Raw genomic sequence first — 24,030 nt, forward strand, 5'->3', positions numbered from 1 at the left:
GTTCATTGCTGGCTATTTTTTAAACTCCTGTAGTGGTAAATAAATGGTGGCCATGCTTACCCTTCACTTTGGTATCCGATCTGGATATCGTTCCAGAGATGGGACCCACATCAATCTGACATTAATGGCATATCTTAGTGATACGCTATAAATGTCCCATATAGGACAATCCCTTTAAACACCTTTGGGTTATTATGTCCTAGATGTGGGAATGAGGGTGCCAATATGCTCCATATGATGAGGCAATGCCACATCTTTTATCAGGATGAAAGATGCCTGATTATCGGACAGTGTAATACCACCCTTAGTCATGGTGTTACTTTGGGTGTCTCAGAAGAACGGAAAGAGGAGAGTCAAGGTCGGACTGGCCAACTGGAATACAAGAGGATCTTCTGTTAGGCCCAGTCTCTGACACAGTTATCCCAAATGTCCAATAAAAGACCATTTCATATGGGTCTATCGACAGTATTTCTTATGGAATGATTCACAGCAAAGATGACATAGAATTCAAGTAGATGTATATGTATTCTGTATAGACAATTGACGGTTCTCACAGTCATCTCATCCAGTGTGACCAAGGGACTTCAGTCCAACGCTGAGGAGAAGGGTTCTTATTTGTGGCTGCCCCTCTCTACACTGACAGAGTACAGGTACCATTTATGATGTGTTGGTCTGATCAAGTGTAAAACACATATCTGAAGGAGAAAATGGATCAGATGGAGAGGTTCATCACTGAATAGAAGTTCCCAAATATGAGGAGCCAGAGGATTGTTGGAAGTCCTGAAAGACTAGACACAAAGTTGAGTCATGGTTTCTTATGATGAAACTTGATATTTATGAGTGAGATTAATGAATGACAGGTTATACATATTGTAGAATGTGAACTATAATACATTCTTCTGATTGAATTTCATAAAAGCACAGCGAACAGCCAAAAAGAATGCAATAAGTCTTTTTGGGTAATAGAGAAAGACATGTCCAGTAATGTGTTACCTCTCACCGACATTATAACATTGTCCAAGTAATTACCATATCGGTACCTGTAATACCACACCTTTTTTTTAAGTGCCAAATAGTGGTAGACAGTCATTACTTTAGATGAGTCAAGTTAATAGATATTAGTGAATGTGTGAATACGAATATGAGATAGTGAATATGTATAATATCACTGCTGAATAATTGTGTTGTCTACATATTTTAGATCTTACCACAAAATAATGCACCCCACAGGCAAAACAGCACAATCCAGAGGGCCCCCATTTCTGAAAAACAATAGAAAAAAAAGCGGCGTTACTGTACATTATAGGACAAAAAGAAGTATATAATATTAACTGTGGACCTGTCCAGTCACCCAGTGTAAGTGACATTATCCTGTCATTGTCCTGTACCCCAAGTGTCAGTGTCATAATCCTGTCCCCCAAGTGTCAGTGTCATTATCCTATACCCCAAGTGTCCGTGTCATTATCCTGTACCCCAAGTGTCATTATCCTGTACCCCAAGTGTCAGTGTGTCATAATCCTGTCCCCCAAGTGTCAGTGTGTCATTATCCTGCACCCAAAGTGTCAGTGTCATTATCCTCTACCCCAAGTGTCAGTGTCATTATCCTGTACCCCAAGTGTCAGTGTCATTATCCTGTACCCCAAGTGTCAGTGTCATTATCATCTACCCTAAGTGTCAGTGTCATTGTCCTATACCCCAAGTGTCAGCGTGTCATTATCCTGCACCCCAAGCGTCAGTGTCATTATCCTGCACCCCAAGTGTCAGTGTGTCATTATCCTGTACCCCAAGTGTCAGTGTCATTATCCTGCACCCCAAGTGTCAGGGTGTCGTTATCCTCTACCCCAAGTGTCAGTGTCATTGTCCTGTACCCCAAGTGTCAGTGTCATTATCCTGTACCCCAAGTGTCAGTGTCATTGTCCTGTACCCCAAGTGTCAGTGTCATTGTCCTGTACCCCAAGTGTCAGTGTCATTATCCTGTACCCAAAGTGTCAGTGTCATTATCCTGTACCCAAAGTGTCAGTGTCATTATCCTGTACCCCAAGTGCCAGTGTCATTATCCTGTACCCCAAGTGTCAGTGTCATTATCCTGTACCCCAAGTGTCAGCGTGTCATTATCCTCTACCCCAAGTGTCATTATCCTGTACCATAAGTGTCATTATCCTGTACCCTAAGTGTCAGTGTCATTATCCTGTACCCCAAGTGTCAGTGTGTCGTTATCATCTACCCTAAGTGTCAGTGTCATTGTCCTATACCCCAAGTGTCAGTGTCATTATCCTGCACCCCAAGTGTCAGTGTCATTATCCTGTACCCCAAGTGTCAGTGTCATTGTCCTGTACCCCAAGTGTCAGTGTCATTGTCCTGTACCCCAAGTGTCAGTGTGTCATTATCCTGTACCCAAAGTGTCAGTGTCATTATCCTGTACCCCAAGTGTCAGTGTCATTATCCTGTACCCCAAGTGTCAGTGTCATTATCCTGTACCCCAAGTGTCAGCGTGTCATTATCCTCTACCCCAAGTGTCATTATCCTGTACCATAAGTGTCATTATCCTGTACCCTAAGTGTCAGTGTCATTATCCTGTACCCCAAGTGTCAGTGTGTCGTTATCATCTACCCTAAGTGTCAGTGTCATTGTCCTATACCCCAAGTGTCAGTGTCATTATCCTGTACCCCAAGTGTCAGCGTGTCATTATCCTCTACCCCAAGTGTCATTATCCTGTACCATAAGTGTCATTATCCTGTACCCTAAGTGTCAGTGTCATTATCCTGTACCCCAAGTGTCAGTGTGTCGTTATCATCTACCCTAAGTGTCAGTGTCATTGTCCTATACCCCAAGTGTCAGTGTCATTATCCTGTACCCCATGTGTCAGTGTCATTATCCTGTACCCCAAGTGTCAGTGTGTCATTATCCTGCACCCCAAGTGTCAGTGTCATTATCCTGTACCCCAAGTGCCAGTGTCATTATCCTGTACCCCAAGTTTCAGTGTCATTATCCTGTACCCCAAGTGTCAGCGTGTCATTATCCTCTACCCCAAGTGTCATTATCCTGTACCATAAGTGTCATTATCCTGTACCCTAAGTGTCAGTGTCATTATCCTGTACCCCAAGTGTCAGTGTGTCGTTATCATCTACCCTAAGTGTCAGTGTCATTGTCCTATACCCCAAGTGTCAGTGTCATTATCCTGTACCCCAAGTGTCAGCGTGTCATTATCCTGCACCCCAAGCGTCAGTGTCATTATCCTGCACCCCAAGTGTCAGTGTGTCATTATCCTGTACCCCAAGTGTCAGTGTCATTGTCCTGTACCCCAAGTGTCAGTGTGTCATTATCCTGTACCCAAAGTGTCAGTGTCATTATCCTGTACCCCAAGTGTCAGTGTCATTATCCTGTACCCCAAGTGTCAGTGTCATTATCCTGTACCCCAAGTGTCAGCGTGTCATTATCCTCTACCCCAAGTGTCATTATCCTGTACCATAAGTGTCATTATCCTGTACCCTAAGTGTCAGTGTCATTATCCTGTACCCCAAGTGTCAGTGTGTCGTTATCATCTACCCCAAGTGTCAGTGTCATTATCCTGCACCCCATGTGTCAGTGTCATTATCCTGTACCCCAAGTGTCAGTGTGTCATTATCCTGCACCCCAAGTGTCAGTGTCATTATCCTGTACCCCAAGTGTCAGTGTCATTATCCTGTACCCCAAGTTTCAGTGTCATTATCCTGTACCCCAAGTGTCAGCGTGTCATTATCCTCTACCCCAAGTGTCATTATCCTGTACCATAAGTGTCATTATCCTGTACCCTAAGTGTCAGTGTCATTATCCTGTACCCCAAGTGTCAGTGTGTCGTTATCATCTACCCTAAGTGTCAGTGTCATTGTCCTATACCCCAAGTGTCAGTGTCATTATCCTGTACCCCAAGTGTCAGTGTGTCATTATCCTGCACCCCAAGTGTCAGTGTCATTATCCTGCACCCCAAGTGTCAGTGTGTCATTATCCTGCACCCCAAGTGTCAGTGTGTCATTATCCTGTACCCCATGTGTCAGTGTCGTTATCCTCTACCCCAAGTGTCAGTGTCATTGTCCTGTACCCCAAATGTCAGTGTCATTATCCTGCACCCCAAGTGTCAGTGTGTCGTTATCCTCTACCCCAAGTGTCAGTGTCATTATCCTGTACCCCAAGTGTCAGCGTGTCATTGTCCTGTTTTGTATCTCAATAGAGTACGGTTGCAATGATAGCTGAGTTGTGTTATTCTTACATTGTCAGGTTAAAGTTTGTTGCACCCGTGTCATTGTCTTGTGTCTCCAAGCATCATAGTGTCATTGTCCCCTACCACAAGTGTTAGTGTGCAATTTTTCGGTCCCAAATCCTGTATTGGTGTATCATTGCTGTGCACCCCAGTGTCATTAATACGCACCCACGTGTCACGGTTCCATTATACTGTATCCCAGTCATCAGACTGTCCTAGCTATGTCAACTCTAATGTCAGTGTGTCATTGCCCAGTCACCCTAAGTGACAGTCTGTTATTGGCTCCTCTCCTATAATGTCAGTGTGTCATTTTGCGTCCTTTGCTTCCTGCATCTCTGCTGGAATCTATAATTTCCCAATTATAGGTGACACAAACGCTACATATATTCTCCCGATCAGGAGGGACAAGGTGTAAGTAATCTGACAAGAAGGCGGCGAGGCCCTGCCTGCAGTCTGGACTGCTGCCACCAGAGAGAACACTTGTTATTTACAAACCAGTCCAACCATTGCTAGGCGGAACGCGCTGTAATGAGACATAATAACCCGGCAGCCAAATAATTAATACAACTGACAGGTAATTTGTTTCCCAACATGATGAGGCTTATCTGCTGTCACTAAACACTAATCCTGCTAGTGGGACCACGAGGTCAAACTTAGGTGATTAAATCATGAATATTAATGAATTGGAACGGACAAAAAAAGGTTGGAAGAAGAAAAATAAGTATTTTTAGACGACAGAATCCTGTAACATTGCTTTCTCAAGCAAATATAAGGGGGATATTATAGTAGTTATATTCTTGTACATAGGAGCAGTATTATAGTAGTTATATTCTTGTACATAGGAGCAGTATTATAGTAGTTATATCCTTGTACATAGGAGCAGTATTATAGTAGTTATATTCTTGTACATAGGAGGCAGTATTATAGTAGTTATATTCTTGTACATAGGAGGCAGTATTATAGTAGTTATATTCTTGTACATAGGAGCAGTATTATAGTAGTTATATTCTTGTACATAGGAGCAGTATTATAGTAGTTATATTCTTGTACATAGGAGCAGTATTATAGTAGTTATATTCTTGTACATAGGAGCAGTATTATAGTAGTTATATTCTTGTACATAGGGGCAGTATTATAGTAGTTATATTCTTGTACATAGGAGCAGTATTATAGTAGTTATATTCTTGTACATAGGAGCAGTATTATAGTAGTTATATCCTTGTACATAGGAGCAGTATTATAGTAGTTATATTCTTGTACATAGGAGGCAGTATTATAGTAGTTATATTCTTGTACATAGGAGGCAGTATTATAGTAGTTATATTCTTGTACATAGGAGCAGTATTATAGTAGTTATATTCTTGTACATAGGAGCAGTATTATAGTAGTTATATTCTTGTACATAGGAGCAGTATTATAGTAGTTATATTCTTGTACATAGGAGCAGTATTATAGTAGTTATATTCTTGTACATAGGGGCAGTATTATAGTAGTTATATTCTTGTACATAGGAGCAGTATTATAGTAGTTATATTCTTGTACATAGGAGCAGTATTATAGTAGTTATATTCCTGTACATAGGAGCAGTATTATAGTAGTTATATTCTTGTACATAGGCAGTATTATAGTAGTTATATTCTTGTGCATAGGAGCAGTATTATAGTAGTTATATTCTTGTACATAGGAGGCAGTATTATAGCAGTTATATTCTTGTACATACGAGCAGTATTATAGTAGTTATATTCTTGTACATAGGAGGCAGTATTATAGTAGTTATATTCTTGTACATAGGAGGCAGTATTATAGCAGTTATATTCTTGTACATACGAGCAGTATTATAGTAGTTATATTCTTGTACATAGGAGCAGTGTTATAGTAGTTATATTCTTGTACATAGGAGGCAGTATTATAGTAGTCATATTCTTGTACATACGAGCAGTATTATAGTAGTTATATTCTTATACATAGGAGTAGTATTACAGTAGTTATATTCTTGTACATAGGGGCAGTATTATAGTAGTTATATTCTTGTACATAGGAGTAGTATTATAGTAGTTATATTATTGTAAATAGAAGCAGTATTATAGTAGTTATATTATTGTACATAGGAGCAGTATTATAGTAGTTATATTCTTGTACATAGGCAGTATTATAGTAGTTATATTCTTGTGCATAGGAGCAGTATTATAGTAGTTATATTCTTGTACATAGGAGGCAGTATTATAGCAGTTATATTCTTGTACATACGAGCAGTATTATAGTAGTTATATTCTTGTACATAGGAGGCAGTATTATAGTAGTTATATTCTTGTACATAGGAGCAGTGTTATAGTAGTTATATTCTTGTACATAGGAGTAGTATTATAGTAGTTATATTATTGTACATAGGAGCAGTATTATAGTAGTTATATTCTTGTGCATAGGAGCAGTATTATAGTAGTTATATTCTTGTACATAGGAACAGTATTATAGTAGTTATATTCTTGTACATAGGAGCAGTATTATAGTAGTTATATTCCTGTACATAGGAGCAGTATTATAGTAGTTATATTCCTGTACGTAGGAGCAGGATTATAGTAGTTATATTCCTGTACATAGGAGCAGTATTATAGTAGTTATATTCTTGTACATAGGAGCAGTATTATAGTAGTTATATTCTTGTACATAGGAGGCAGTATTATAGTAGTGATATTCTTGTACATAGGAGCAATATTTTAGTAGTTATATTCATGTACATAGGAGCAGTATTATAGTAGTTATATTCTTGTACATAGGAGCAGTATTATAGTAGTCATATTCTTGTACATAGGAGCAGTATTATAGTAGTTATATTCATGTACATAGAAGCAGTATTATAGTAGGTATATTCTTGTACATAGGAGCAGTATTTTAGTAGTTATATTCTTGTACATAGGAGCAGTATTATAGTAGTTATATTCTTGTACATAGGAGCAGTATTATAGTAGTTATATTCCTGTACATAAGAGCAGTATTATAGTAGTTATATTCTTGTACATAGGAGCAGTTTTATAGTAGTTATATTCTTGTACATAGGAGCAGTATTATAGTAGTTATATTCTTATACATAGGAGCAGTATTATAGTAGTTATATTCTTGTACATAAGAGGTAGTATTATAGTAGTTATATTCTTTTACATATGAGTAGTATTATTGTAGTTATATTCTTGTACATAGGGAGCACTATTAAAGGGAGTGCAGAATTATTAGGCAAGTTGTATTTTTGAGGATTAATTTTATTATTGAACAACAACCATGTTCTCAATGAACCCAAAAAACTCATTAATATCAAAGCTGAATATTTTTGGAAGTAGTTTTTAGTTTGTTTTTAGTTTTAGCTATTTTAGGGGGATATCTGTGTGTACAGGTGACTATTACTGTGCATAATTATTAGGCAACTTAACAAAAAACAAATATATACCCATTTCAATTATTTATTTTTACCAGTGAAACCAATATAACATCTCAACATTCACAAATATACATTTCTGACATTCAAAAACAAAACAAAAACAAATCAGTGACCAATATAGCCACCTTTCTTTGCAAGGACACTCAAAAGCCTGCCATCCATGGATTCTGTCTGTGTTTTGATCTGTTCACCATTAACATTGCGTGCAGCAGCAACCACAGCCTCCCAGACACTGTTCAGAGAGGTGTACTGTTTTCCCTCCTTGTAAATCTCACATTTGATGATGGACCACAGGTTCTCAATGGGGTTCAGATCAGGTGAACAAGGAGGCCATGTCATTAGATTTTCTTCTTTTATACCCTTTCTTGCCAGCCACGCTGTGGAGTACTTGAACGCTTGTGATGGAGCATTGTCCTGCATGAAAATCCTATTTTTCTTGAAGGATGCAGACTTCTTCCTGTACCACTGCTTGAAGAAGGTGTCTTCCAGAAACTGGCAGTAGGACTGGGAGTTGAGCTTGACTCCATCCTCAACCCGAAAAGGCCCCACAAGCTCATCTTTGATGATACCAGCCCAAACCAGTACTCCACCTCCACCCACCTTGCTGGCGTCTGAGTCGGACTGGAGCTCTCTGCCCTTTACCAATCCAGCCACGGGCCCATCCATCTGGCCCATCAAGACTCACTCTCATTTCATCAGTCCATAAAACCTTAGAAAAATCAGTCTTGAGATATTTCTTGGCCCAGTCTTGACGTTTCAGCTTGTGTGTCTTGTTCAGTGGTGGTCGTCTTTCAGCCTTTCTTACCTTGGCCATGTCTCTGAGCATTGCACACCTTGTGCTTTTGGGCACTCCAGTGATGTTGCAGCTCTGAAATATGGCCAAACTGGTGGCAAGTGGCATCTTGGCAGCTGCACGTTTGACTTTTCTCAGTTCATGGGCAGTTATTTTGCGCCTTGGTTTTTCCACACGCTTCTTGCGACCCTGTTGACTATTTTGAATGAAACGCTTGATTGTTCTATGATCACGCTTCAGAAGCTTTGCAATTTTAAGAGTGCTGCATCCTTCTGCAAGATATCTCACTATTTTTGACTTTTCTGAGCCTGTCAAGTCCTTCTTTTGACCCATTTTGCCAAAGGAAAGGAAGTTGCCTAATAATTATGCACACCTGATATAGGGTGTTGATGTCATTAGACCACACCCCTTCTCATTACAGAGATGCACATCACCTAATATGCTTAATTGGTAGTAGGCTTTCGAGCCTATACAGCTTGGAGTAAGACAACATGCATAAAGAGGATGATGTGGTCAAAATACTCATTTGCCTAATAATTCTGCACTCCCTGTATAGTAGTTATATTCTTGTACATAGGAGTAGTATTATAGTAGTTATATGCTTGTACATAAGAGCAGTATTATAGTAGTTATATTCTTGTACATAGGGAGCAGTATTATAGTAGTTATATTCTTGTACATAGGAGTAGTATTATTGTAGTTATATTCTTGTACATAGGGAGCAATATTATAGTAGTTATATTCTTGTACATAGGAGCAGTATTATAGTAGTTATATTCTTGTACATAGGAGTAGTATTATAGTAGTTATATTCTTGTACATAGAGGAAGTATTATAGTAGTTATATTCTTGTACATAGGAGCAGTATTATAGTAGTTATATTCTTGTACATAGGAGCAGTATTATAGTAGTTATATTCTTGTACATAGGAGCAGTATTATAGTAGTTATATTCTTCTACATAGGGGGCAGTATTATAGTAGTTATATTCTTGTACATAGGAGCAGTATTACAGTAGTTATATTCTTCTACATAGGAGCAGTATTATAGTAGTTATATTCTTGTACATAGGATGCCGTATTATAGTAGTTATATTCATGTACACTGGAGGCAATTTTTATTAGTTAAAACAAGCAAAAATACAGTACTACATTTCAGAAACAGAATGAACAAACATTTATTTTACTGAAATCATACATATTGTCTAAAGAATAAATGTACCAGTATGTAAACTTTAACTTAATAGTCCATCACAAATAAATGGGGAAAAAAGTTAAGAAATAAACATAATTTCAGGATACTTAAGCCAAAATTACTCCAAATATACATTCCTCCATAATTTTTCATTCTCGCCCTTTTTCCTAACCTCTATAGATCGGATCCACCTTAGTTCTGACAGGATGAGGTTTACGACTTTCATGTGATTAAAGGGCTCACTGTGGATGCACACTCTTGTTCTTGTATGCCAGTGGTAGTATTTGATGGTTATACGGTTATAAAATGTGCCATAGTCTCCTCCTGCTGACAGCCCAAGGGGCACATGCAATCTGAGACACTCAGAAATTTCCTCTGACAAAAAGCTTCTCATGCAATGACAGCCAGGCTTTGTCAAAAAACTTTGCAGGAAGCCTTGGTTCATTGAGGACCTTTAGATTTTCCTGCAAGGTGGCCGTTGTGCAGTCTCTCAGTGCTGGCTGTGCATTATAGAAAGTCCTACAGATCCTGATAAAAAGATACTTCCTGGTCTTAGTCTCCAGATAAACCTTGTCTATTCCCCATTTTTTCAGACACTTTAGACCATATTCCATGTAATGGGGGAGGTAGACACAAGTAAATCGACCCCTCTTGGGACTGCTGCCTCGCACCCAAGACTCTGCAAAAGGCAATATCCAGTTCCTGACACTATTCACCCACAGGCGACTGTTGTTTGAGTCCAGGCTACCAAAATTAACTTTTAGTAACACGGAGACAAAGAAAACCCTTGGATTTAACATATCCAAACCACCCTCTTTCTTGTAGGTAGGTGATCCCTCTTTTTATTGGGGTCAACCTGTTTCCCCACAAAAGTTGGAAGAACAGGCTAAAGAGCCTAGCCGAGAAAGATTCTGGCAAAGGAAAGACAACAGAGACATACAAGAAGACAGGGACCAGGTAAGTCTTCAACATAGTAACCCTTTCTCTATAGGTCAGCCTCCAGTTCTTCCATCACTGAACCTTTGCATTTCCAGATTGCAACTTTTCTTCTCAATTTAGTTTGGCATTATCTTCCCTCCCAAATTTGACCCCAAGGATTTTAATATACGGTAGGTGGAGCCCTTTGCAAATTGTGGCAGATCATAGACAGGATCAGTAAAGTCCAGAGAGGTTACTTCTCAAGGTTGACCAGAGACCCAGAGGCCTCTGAATAGCTTCTGATGGCTGCAGACAAAATCTGCACGTCACGAGGCTCAGATATCACCACAGTCACATCATCCACATAGGCAACTACTTTCAAATGCAAGCAGCGAGGAACCGGCACCCACTGAAAATCACTCTCCTGGAGTGACCTCAGGAAGGGGTCTAATGCAAACACTTACAGCAGTGGACTCAACGGGCAACCCTGTCTCACCCCTGCCTCTACTTCAAAAGTGTCCCCTTGCCAACAATTGATCAGAGGAAAGCTCTTCACCTCACAATATAAAGTTTTTAGCCAATCAATAAATTGTCCCGGAATACAGTACTTTGACAGAGTGGCCCATAGATACTTATGGTATACTCTGTCAAAGGCTTTAGCCTGGTCAAGGCCAAGAACATATTATCTTAGATTTCAGTCGGTCAATCTTTTATTTGTCATCCACACCTGCCAAATAGAGTGACTCCAATTCTTTCCGCAGCCTGGGATACTGGCTGTACTTATTCTTCCCTCTTTTAACTGACAGTCTCTTTAAGAGGGATCTGATCTCCTCCTTGGCGTCCTCAGACCAGTCAACCATGTTGTTATAAAAGTCCACTCTCTGTAGCTGAACCTGAAAAAGGGAGTGGATACAATCCTGGACATAGACATCATCCAGGATGCTGGAATTAAGCCTTCATAACCCCTTACCAATATCAGAGTGTTTAGTGGCTCCCAAGCAGAAAACCAAAGCCAGGTGGTCAGAGTAGGGGACGACCTTCTCACTCATCCAGCTAACAGTCTCTGTAGGATTCATAAACGCCATGTCTATTCTACTGCTCCTGTCTGCACAAGAATATGTGAAGTTTGGCTTCCTACAATCCTGTGTGAAAACATCACTTAGGCCAGTCTGCAGTATTATGATATGTAAGACTCTGGAGTCTCTGGCCACCGCTCTGCTCCAGGACCTATCACCTGGTGACAAAGTAACATTAAAGTCCCCTGCCATTACCACAGGTATAGAGGTAAAAAGGTACTGCTTCATGTCATTAAATAGCTGAATTCTCTTAGCTACTGTCTGTGGGCGGTAGATGTTAATGAAGCTGAGCCGTCTACAATGGATGGTCACTTCAAGCACCAGGTACCTTCCCATAGCTACCTCTGTTAACCTGTGCACAGTCACGTCATTGGTGTTAAGCAATATGTCCTCCCCAGCATAAGGCTCCACAGTCAGTGACCAGTAAGAAGGACCAGACCGCCATTCACTCTCAGCCTCATGTAGATGCCTCAAGGTGGTCAAACACGTCTCTGTAAAAAGATGACATCAGCATCTAGATATCTGAGGTGATCGTATACCGCGTGTCTCGTCCTTCTTACTTTGATGCTGTTCAGATTGCTTGAAGCAACTTTTATAGAAAACCCAGCTATCAGAAGACAACAGAAAAATAGCAGATAAGTGATACCCATCATCATAGGTCAGAATCAGAGCCTCCCTGCCTACCACCAGTCTCCATATCTGACTTTATAGGAGCTTCTACAAGAGGGGGCTTTTTCTTTGTTGGGGGTTCCCCTGTGTCTGCTTCACATTCATATCTATTCTTTGCAGCTATTGCTCATAATCACCATCAGACTCTGATAAAGCTTCATATGGTGACTCCTGCACCGTTAGGCTACTTTCACACTAGCGTTTTTTACTGGATACCGCAGGGTTCAGCAAAAACGCTTCCGTTACTGATAATACAACCATCTGCATCCGTTATGAACAGATACGGTTGTATTTTCATTAACATATCTTTAACATTGCCAAGACAGATCCGTCATGAACTCCATTGAAAGACAATGGAGGACGGATCCGTTTTCTATTGTGGCAGAGAAAACGGATCCGCCCCCATTGACTTGCATTGGGGGTCATGCTGGATCCGTCTTGCTCCGCATCCCAGGACAGAAAGCAAACTACAACATGCTGCGGTTTGCTCTCCGGTATAGGAGTGCAACTAAATGGAACGGAATGCATTCTGGATCATTCTGTTCAGTTCAGTTTTGTCCCCATTGACAATGAATGGGGACAAAACTGAAGCGTTTTTTTTTTTTCCGGTATTGAGCCCCTATGACGGATCTCAATACCGAAAAACTAAAACGCTAGTGTGAAAGTAGCCTTACTGACTTTTTTCCTGGTGTTTTGGCCCAGTTATGTTCTTCCTCAGACTTACGGGAAGACTTATCTTTCTTCCTCCTTTTGTTCCTGTTGGCCTCTTCATACAATGATGGTGGTACAGAGGCGGCTGCCTGAAACTGGTCCTGAGTGACCACCTCCATGATGCCCTGTGTGTTCTCTGAAGGCTGAGGTTGGGGTGTTGTCTCACCTGACCCCTGTTGTACCTCTTGCCTTGTCAGTATGGTCCCTGACATCAAAGCCTCCTTTTCTACAGCGTCTGCGGCCTTGACTAATTCCTCATCTGGAAGCTCCCTGCATACGTTATGCCAGGCATCTGGGCAATCCTTATGAGAGTGGCCTATCTGTCCGCAGAAATTGCATCTAACATTTTTGTACGTTGCACTTAAATGGCCAAGCTCACAGCACAGGTTGCACTTGACCACTGTGCACACATTTGCCACATGAACGACCTTGCCACATTTGAAGCACTAGGTTGCCCAGGATAGAAACAGATGCCTTTTTCTCTACCAATGAAGGAGTTAGGGAGATGTAAGGTGATGTTATTGTGCTGGCGCAGCTTCACCAGCACCTTCCACCCTCCAGTCCAGACATTATCATCGTCCCTGTTCTTGGTGAGGTCAGACGCGAGGTCACAGTGCCTCTGGAGCCACACCACAATGTCCTGGGGAGGAACAGATTCATTCCAGAAGATGAAATTGACAATAACTGTGTCTGGCTTTAAAATTGGAATGAAAATTTATTTATTCCAACCCTCGGTGTCCTTAAACCTCCCAAAGTTTACCCAGAACCTATCCAGACTAGACATGAGCTTAAAGATGACATCATAGCCCTACCTGTCTGGTAGATTTATCACTGCCAGGATGTCTGCTGGAGCAAACCCCATCTGGTGGCACAGGTGTTCCCTCAACACAAACCTTCTATCTGTGAAGTCTTCTTTGGTGCCTCAGTGTTTAAGCCTCACCATGTTCCTCCTCTTAAACGCCTAGCGTGTATAGCCTGCACTGGAGGTGAAGGATAGAGCGCCCTGGCTCCAGGCGTTTTTGAAAGGACCCTGACGGGGCTCACTTCCCTGATTATTGGGGTGAGTGTCTTCTCTTGAGGGGCCTGACGGGGGCTCACTTCCCTGTGTATTGTGGTGCGTGTCTGCACTAGAGGACCCTGAAGGGGCTCACTTCCCTCAGTATTTGGGTCTGCTCTATAGGGGCCTGACAGAGGCTCACTCCTCTGAGTATTCGGTTGAGTGTCTGCTCTAGATGGGACTGTCTCGGTGTGGATTTTGATAAGGGGGGGGGAAATTACACACATAATTCTGTACAATTTCCTGCTCCCCGTCCACCTTTATGTCCTCCTCAGATGGCTGCATATCCCACACCAAGCAGATAGCGGCGCAACGGTTAGTTATGCTGCTATCTGGACGTCTCCCCACTGATGCCAGGTCTTAAATTGTGGGTGTGTCGTGGGCGGGAAAGGCTCGTCTCATTTACCATTTTCTACGCATGTTTTAGGCATAAAATATGGTATAAATGTAAGAAGAAGCTGTCTTACATTTAGAATTGGGCTGGATGCGCGGAAGTTATGGAGATGGCCGGCTCCTCTTCATAACTCAGGCAGATCCACCGCCAGTTTAGGGCTTTATTAAGACCGGCGTCTAAAACGCCAGTCTTAATAAATGTGCCCCTTAGTATTCTTGCAGTTTCTTAGTGTATATATTTCTTTATATCGGGTATTGTAATAGTTATATTCTTCTGCTTAAGTACTATAATAATATCAAAATAAGTAGATTCCTGCTTTGCCCCCTTGTCTGTGTTTATAAACATTATGCATTATGGGGGACATTTATTATGACTGGTGATTGATACGGTGGTCTTAATCGCTGTGTGCTGCTGGTGGAGGCGCCAAAGTTATGTTGAGCCACTGCCTCCACATATCTTTGGCGCTTGCTGCCGCCAGCCGTGCAACATATTTTAATCTATGCCAGCTCAATTGCTTACGTAAGATAATTTTCCACGCCAAAGACTGGCGTGGAAAATGATGAATGAGATGGGTCTGCCCTCTTCCCCACACACACCACGTTCCCTTTTTCCACCACTTTGCAAAAGTGGCATGAACAGGAAAAATGCTACATAAATACACCAAAAAGTTGTGTAAAAGTTCGGGAACCAAACCTGACCCCGAACCTGGACCCCATTAAAGTCAATAGGGACCCGAACTTCACTTTATTATTTTCCGTTGTAACATGGTTATAACGGAAAATAATAGCATTCTTAAGACAGAATGCTAAATATAATGGCCATTGAGGGGTTAAAAAAAACAACAACTCACCTCATCCACTTGATCGCGCAGCCGATATCCTCTTCTTTCTTCAGGACCTGCTATAACGTCACCACACGTCCTGCTGAATGAAGATACAGTAGAAGGACCTGAGGTGACGTCACCGCGCTCACCACGTGGTGAGCACGGTGATGTCATCGCAGTTCCTTTTGCAGGTCCTGAAGAAAGAAGAGGATACCTGCTGCGCGATCAAGTGGATGAAGTGAGTATTTTTTTATTATTTTTAACCCCTAAATGGCCATTTTATTTAGCATTCTGTCTTAAGAATGCTATTATTTTCCGTTATAACAATGTTATAACGGAAAATAATAAAATCACCCGAACATCGAACCCGAACTTCAGTGAAAAAGTCTGGGTTCGAGTCCAGGTACCCGAACTCGCAAAGTTCGCTCAACCCTATTCATCAGTATTAAAATCTTGCATGAAAATCTTTTTAAAATACATTACCTTCTTTCTAGGCAAACTAATCATGTTGCAATGTCATGTTAATTAGTCATATTTTTAGGAACATACAATTAGACTTGATTGCATTAAGCGATCCAATTATATCACAGCTCATAAAGTGCTGTATGTAGCATGTATCAAGTACCAACAACCAAGCAGAAGTAAAGAGTTTGGTGAAGCTTGAAGAAACTCTCTACGTAATGTAAATCTGAGACATAAATAGCTTTTTGAATGGTTTTAGTATGATTCTTTGGGGGAGATACAGTGGATATAAAAAGTCTACACACCCCTGTTAAAATGTCAGGTTTCTGTGCTGTAAAAAAATGAGACAAAAATAAATCATTTCAGAACTTTTTCCACCTTTAATGTGACCTATAAACTGTACAACTCAATTTGAAAAACAAACTAAAATCTGTGGTTGTATAAGTGTGCACACCCTCTTATAACTGGGAATGTAGTTGTGTTCAGAATTAAGCAATCACATTCAAAATCATGTTAAATAGGAGTCAGCATACACCTGCCATCATTTAAAGTGCCTCTGATTAACCCCAAATAAAGTTCAGCTGCTCTAGTTGGTCTTTCCTGAAATTTTCTTAGTATCATCCCACAGCAAAAGCCATGGTCCACAGAGAGCTTCAAAAGCATCAGAGGGATCTCATTGTTAAAAGGTATCAGTCAGGAGAAGGGTACAAAAGAATTTCAAAGGCATTAGATATACCATGGAACACAGTGAAGACAGTCATCATCAAGTGGAGAAAATATGGCACAACAGTGATATTACCAAGAACTGGACGTCCCTCCAAAATTTATGAAAAGGTGAGAAGAAAACTGGTCTGGGAGGCTACCAAGAGGCCTACAGCAACATTATAGGAGCTGCAGGAATATCTGGCAAGTACTGGCTGTGTGGTACATGTGACAACAATCTCCCGTATTCTTCATATGTCTGGGCTATGGGGTAGAGTGGCAAGACGAAAGCCTTTTCTTACGAAGAAAAACATCCAAGCCAAGGCTGAACTTTTTGGCCATAATTCCAAAAGATATGTTTGGCACAAAAACAACACTGCACATCAGCAAACGAACACCATACCCACAGTGAAGCATGGTGGTGACAGCATCACGCCAAGGGGCTGTTTTTCTTCAGCTGGAACTGGGGCCTTAGTTAAGCTAGAAGGAATTATGAACAGTTCCAAATACCAGTCAATATTGGCACAAAACCTTCAGGCTTCTGCTAGAAAGCTGAACATAAAGAGGAACTTCATCTTTCAGCATGACAACGACCCAAAGCATACATCCAAATCAACCAAGGAATGGCTTCACCAGAAGAAGATTAAAGTTTTGGAATGGCCCAGCCAGACTCCAGACCTGAATCCGATTGAAAATCTGTGGGTGATCTGAAGAAGCTGTGCACAGGAGATGCCCTCGCAATCTGACAGATTTGGAGTGTTTTTGCAAAGAAGAGTGGGCAAATCTTGCCAAGACAAAATGTGCCATGCTGATAGACTCATACCCAAAAAGACTGAGTGCTGTAATAAAATCAAAAGGTGCTTCAACAAAGTATTAGTATAAGGGTGTGAACTATATTATTTTATTTTTATATTTTTTCTTCCTTCTACCTAAAAGATTTCAGTTTGTTTTTCAATTGAGTTGTGCAGTTTATATCACATTAAAGGTGGAAAAAGTTCTGAAATGATTTATCTTTGTCTCATTTTTTATACATCACAGCAACCTGACATTTTAACAGGGGTGTGTAGACTTTTGATATCCACTGTATATCAAAGCTGGTGTAATGGAAAATGGGCTTAGTTATTTTGTAATGGGCATAGGGACCGATCAGATTTGACCTTTCATTTTTCAGCACTCCTTTCGAAAATAAAAGGTGGAATCTGATTGGTTTCTAGCGGCAACTAAGCCAGTTTTCCTCTACATCGGTTTTGATAAATGTCCCCCAAAAAGTGTGTCTAAAACATTTGGAGGCAGAATTGTGAAGCATCGGGAATAGTCAGTGTTGTTATATCTAGTTCAGGTCCGGAGAGGGTGGAGCATTACACAGGTATTCTATTTTGGGCTTTGTATCCCTCTCCCTCATGCCACCATATCAGTTTTGCGCAGAGTGTTGTTTAATCATTTATTTTTTTTGTTCCTTGTGTGCATTTTATGCCTATGTAGCAATCTGATGTTTAGACATTAATTAGCAGGTTTGTCCAAAATTCGATTTAGTAACACCCTTCCTTGTTTCCTTCTTTTCTTGGCATGAACTCACGATCCATGATTCAGAGCATTCAATTCCCTGAAGTCATGAGTCAGCTTACAAGAGTCTCATTTTATCTGGTTGTCACCTTACGCAGTGAGTAGAGATGAGCGAATCGAAATTGACGAAGTGGAATTTGATCCGAATTTCAGGAAAAATGCGATTTGCGCCGAATCCGAATTTCCTCACGCTTCGTGGTAACGAATCGCATTTTTTCCTAAAATAGCTGCTGCACGTGTGAGGACATGGAGCAAGGAACTCTGGGAAGGCGGGATCACCCATAATGCCATGCATGCAGCCAATCAGCAGCCACCACAGCCCTATAAATAGCCTCATCCATCTTGGATTCTGCCATTCACCAGTGTACTTAGTGCAGGGAGAGACGTCAGCAGGCGCTAGGGACAGTGCTAGGAAAAACTTAATTGTGCTAAAAAACTGTTTACAAGTGCAGGAAAAGATTATTCAAGGTGTAGGGAAAGGATAGGGAGGAATCATTCCACAGCATTTATGTAGAACAGGGTTCAGTAGGGGAGGTTACAGCCTGGGTATTAGGAACAATCCTATTACACCTTGCTGCACTGACTGGGCAGCCAAATTGTCATTATACAGCTCTGTAATTCCAGCAAACCATTCTTGTTATTGGGATGTTACAGCCATTAACAGGGTTTATTACAAGAAAATATTTCTACATCTTATTTGCCCTTGTGCGGTGCAGTTATATGTTCTAAAGCATTTTTTTGGCTTGTATTAGTGGGAAAAAAGGGCTTATTAGCCATTGTGTGGTGAACTGCTAAAATTGCAGCACTTTTTGTTGTTTACGAGTGGCAAAAGTAAAATATATTTGCCGTTCGTGCAGTGCAGTTATATGTTCTAAAGCCTTTTGTGGCATGTATTAGTGGAAAAAGTGAAATATATTTGCCGTTCAGCGGTGCAGTTAAATGTTCTAAAGCCTTTTGTGGCGTGTATTGGTGGCAAAAGAAAAATATATTTGCCATTCAGCAGTGCAGTTATATGTTTTAAAGCCTTGTGTGGTGTGTATAAGTGGAAAAAAATAAGGGCCTATTTGCCGTTCAGGGGTGCAGTTATATGTTCAAAAGTCCTTTTTGCCGTGTAGTAATGGCAAAAGCAAAATATATGTTTTCATTTCCTTTTTATTTATTTAATCTAATAGTATGTCAGAAAGAGAAGTGCCAGGCCCTGCACAGGGGAGGGGCAGAGACCTTAATGTTTCTGGCGCAGGTAGAGGTCGCAGCAGAGTAAGGGGCCGTGGCAGCAGGGGTCACTTCGAGAGGCCTGAGCTCCCAGTGTCAGCTAGCGGTCGTGTGTTGACTAATGATGAGCGGCAGGGGCAATATTCGAATTCACGATATTTCGCGAATATTTTTAAAAATATTCGTCATATAATCGCAAATTTGCTATTATTTTCTTGATTGCAAAAATCGGCAATGTAATGTTTGTGTAAAGTGCGTGGAATACAGGCGTGGGTCACTTCTGCTACAATTTCCAAGCTGCTAGAAGTTTCCTGAGACTGGAGAAAATGGTTGGCGTGGCAGAACATTAAATGCAGATAGAGTGCTCCAATATATTTGCGATTGCGCTAATCGGCAATTAATGATGCACATATTTTGGCGCAATACGTGAAACTTCACATTTTAGCAGGTCTGACTACATATTACTGATTGGTGCACTATGTATTGTTGTGACATCACAGCACAATGTCTGTAGCATGTATGTATGGACAGCAGAACCTATCACGCTACCTAACACACTGCACTGCAACAGCTACACTATATCAGGATATAACCTACACTGACTATCTCCCACTAACTATCTGTATTATATGTATAAGCTACCTTACTATCTATCTAACGTAATGAGTGGAAAGCACAGAGCACAGCAATAACACTGCTGTCTCTCTCAGAACTTTAAAAAAACTGTAGATAATGGCTGCTGGGGAGGTTCTTATATAGTAAGGGGTAGGCAACTTTCCTATTGGTTGCTAGGGATGTTGCTAAGCTCAGACAAAGACATTGCAGCCTTCTCATTGGCTCACAAGCAAGAAGCAGGGAGGGATCATGGGTTCAGATGAAAAAAAATCTAGAATATTCGAAAATACGAATATATATCACTATATTCAAAATATTCGCACATTTTTGAAGTGCCGATATTCGCAATTAATATTCGTTTTTCTAATATTCGCGCTTAGCATAAGTCTTGACCAGCAACCCAGCGGTTATTGAATGGTAGGGTATGCTGTGGGCTCAGCTGCACTATTCAGTGAGGACGAGCTACTAGAAGACAGTCAGCAGCTACTGGCAAGCCAAAATGTGGAGGAGACATCCGCCGCTTCCTCCAGTAGGCGGGCAAGTAGTGATGAGGAGAGTGGCGTGGGAGCTGGTGTTGCGAGCAGTCAGGCTCCTGATCCAGAGATGGTTGAGGAGGACATCAGTGACGTGCAGACAGTACTCGATGATGTAGCTTATTGCACTTGGGAGCCAGATGATGAAGGAGCTTCATCATCATCGGGAGAAGAGGGTGGCAGCTTGCCCATGAGGCAGCAATGGAGCCAGCAAGTCGATAGCGTGGCCGGGAGTCAGCAGAATGGCAGCAGTGGGAGGTTGGGAGCCAAACGTACCGGGGGGTAGACCACCCACTTCGCAGAAGCCTACCTGCCCGGGAAGTAGCGGTGCACGGGTGCACGGAGGCGGTGGCGGTAGCAGTCAGTCAGTGCGTAGTGTTGGGGGTAAAATCACCTACTCGGCGGTGTGGCAGTTTTTTCTTAAGCCACCGGAGGAGGTGAACATGGCCATATGTAGAATCTGTGGGCAGAAGGTAAAGCGTGGCCAGGGTGCCAATGTTGGCACCACGGACCTGTGTCAACATATGAAGTGTCACCATAAAGTGGCCTGGGAAAACCGTGGCTCCCATGTGGTGGTCCAGCCTGCCACAGCAAATGCTGCATCACCCAGTGGCACACACCAGGTTTCAGGCAGTCAAGGCTCCACCACCTCAGCCGAAGGGAACTGTCTGTCCTTCCCATCATCTGCTGGTCCTGATGCTCCTGCTCCTCCTCGTTTCCATTCCGTCAGAAATCGATCACCGAAGCGATTGCCAAGAGACAGCAGTATGCGTGCACTCATTCAACGGAGCAGAAGCTGAATGTAATGTGCTCCTGCCCAAGTTGCTGGTGCTGCAGTCCCTCCCTTTCCAAGTGGTGGACTCTGCACCTTTCAGAGAACTGATGGCTTGTGCCGAGCCGAGGTGGAGAGTCCCAAGCCATCATTTATATGCCAAAAAGGCAGTACCAGCCCTGCACAAATATGTAGAACAGAAGGTGGGCCAGTCCTTCTGCCTGACGGTGTCTGTCCAAAATGCACGGCAGCACCAACATGTGGAGCTGTAAATACGGTCCTGTCTGTGTAGCAGCTGTAAGGCCTGTATGGTCCCATCAGAATTGGCTTGTGATTTGGTAGCCAAAAGCAGGAGTGGGTACAAAACACAGAAGACATGCAAATATTCCATTCACATGTCATCTCTGTTTTGGATCCACTCCTGTTTTTTTTTACATTAGCAATACTGATGGATTATTGAGCAAATGCTGACCGAGTGAAGGTGGATGCTCTACAGACGGGATTCATTTTTTTGTGGGTTATTGTTCTGACGGATCAGAGGAAGGGCAAAATAATCAGTGACGTCAACACAAACTTACTGCTGACACCCTCTCCACTCTGTCGGGGGCTCTACTTATATAAGGGTTTAATAAAACAGGTTCTGTAGACATCTATGTGGAATCAGCAGACGACGGTGTAAAAGGAGTGCGCTTCTTCTTGGCGCTAACATCGACCTGTAAGGCTGAGTTCATACTTGAGTTATTTTGTCAGTTTCGGCCCCGTGACTGCCCTAATAAGAGAAGTGTGCAGTGATTCTAAGAGCGACGCCTGTCATCTGCATGTCATACTGACTCACAGTATTATTTCACTACCCCAGCAGACTCCCTATGCGTGTTACTGCAAGGTACAGTGTTCTACACCACTATAAAGGCTCTCTGCAGCCAGGAAATGTTACCTAAAAGGGACATGAACTGGTGGTGATATGTATATATATATGTATACACAGAACTCTGGAAGGAGCCACATGTGCAGAGGTTTATAACAGAAGGAATTGCGCTTGTAGTGATTTGCCAAGACTAACATGAGAACATTAGATGAGTTCTATTACTAATGCTGGGGATAAAAGTAATGATGGATAGAAGGTATTATACCATGGCCAGTATTAGGGATAGAGAGGGGAGGGTTTGAATTACCTTTTCTGGGTCAGCGGTGCGGCGGCACGGCCGGTGTTTCAGCAGCACATGGAGAACGCTGACACACGCAGCGCGCGCTCTCAGCTGCACAAAATAAAGGGGAGTGAGGAGGAACGGCGGCGCTCCATTGGAGGAGAATCCGTGGGGGGGGGGGGCGGCCTTGGGGCAGCAGGTAAGGGGGGTTTTTAATTTGAAGATCCAGAACATTTCCCCCTTTTATAATGTTCTGAATCTATCCGAAGCGGTTTCAGTGATGCATTCAATTGGTAAAATTGTCAATTTAGATGGGTCCTTGTTATGGTTGGAATGAAAATGTCGGGAGACGCTATGCTTGAGATATACCTACTTAATGTTCCAACGGTGCTTGTTCAATCTCTCCCTCAAAGACTATATCGTACGGCCCACATTTTGCAATCCACCTTCACATTCCATTAGGTACACTATACACTATAAACTTTTTATGGTAAATTCTTCTCCTGTCAAATCGCTCCTGAACTTTTGCACGCGGTTTGTAATACTGATGCAGCATCTGCATAGCTTGTGGTTGCACTTATAGCTGCCAGCGTGTTTGGGAAGACCCATCTTATTGTTTGGGGCTATAGTGGTATTCTTCCTTTTCAGCTTGCTTGGTGCAAGTATGTTTTTTAACGTTCTCAATACGAACTCATGGAATCTCTCTTTCACTTCCAATCTCTGTATACTGAATATTTAGATCTGAGAATATATTCAGATAGCAACACCATTAAGTCTAAGACATATTTTAAGAAAGTAGATGGTAATTGTTATCTCGATTATAGGAGCGACCACTATAAAAAATGGAAAGACAACATCCCATACAGTCAGTTCAAATGGATCAGAAGAAATTGTACGGACACCAGCGACTTTCTCTCTCAGAGCGAGCTATTACGGTCCAGATTTAAAAACAAGAAATATCCCAAGGGGATAATAGAAAACGCCTTTCTACGAGAAAACAGTCAGAGCCAGGAGGAATGTTTGAACGTCAAAGGGAAGTATAAACCCGCTAAAATAACAAGTACCAAAAAATACAAAACTTCATTTGTCACCACTTATAATTCCAACCACGAGGCTCTAAGAACCATTCTAATAAAACACTGGCATATACTCAAAAATGATCCACACCTCAAAGACATCATACCCTCTAAACCACAGATCACCTTTAGGAGATCAAGAACGTTAAAAAACATACTTGCACCAAGCAAGCTGAAAAGGAAGAATACCACTATAGCCCCAAACAATATGATGGGTCTTCCCAAACACGCTGGCAGCTATTAATGCAACCACAAGCTATGCAGATGCTGCATCAGAATTACAAACCGCGTGCAAAAGTTCAGGAGCGATTTGACAGGAGAAGAATTTACCATAAAAAGTTTTTTGAACTGTTCATCCTCCTATATAGTGTACCTAATGGAATGTGAAGGTGGATTGCAATATGTGGGCCGTACGATACGGTCTTTGAGGGAGAGATTGAACAAGCACCGTTGGAACATTATGCAGGGATATCTCAAGCATAGCGTCTCCCGACATTTTCTTTCCAGCCATAACAAGGACCCATCTAAATTGACAATTTTACCAATTGAATGCATCACTGAAACTGCTTCGGATAGATTCAAAATATTATAAAAGGGGGAAATGTTCTGGATCTTCAAATTACAAACCCTGGAACCATACGGACTAAAC

The 24,030-nt window shown here is 41.7% G+C and overlaps 1 protein-coding gene across 1 annotated transcript in view; it reads right to left on the reverse strand.

Moving 5' to 3' along the window:
* LOC120985646 (IgGFc-binding protein-like) overlaps positions 1-13,146 on the reverse strand; it is a 70,424-nt gene extending 57,278 nt beyond the window's left edge. The window contains exons 1-3 of the mRNA XM_040413740.1: positions 13,041-13,146; positions 11,542-12,138; positions 1,209-1,262 (exon numbers count right to left, since the gene is read on the reverse strand). Of these exons, the coding sequence (XP_040269674.1) occupies positions 1,209-1,262; positions 11,542-12,138; positions 13,041-13,146 (757 nt within the window). The remainder of the gene's footprint in view (positions 1-1,208; positions 1,263-11,541; positions 12,139-13,040) is intronic.
* Positions 13,147-24,030: the final 10,884 nt, after the last annotated feature.

Source organism: Bufo bufo, chromosome 1 (assembly GCF_905171765.1).
Source record: "Bufo bufo chromosome 1, aBufBuf1.1, whole genome shotgun sequence".
NCBI lineage: Eukaryota > Metazoa > Chordata > Amphibia > Anura > Bufonidae > Bufo > Bufo bufo.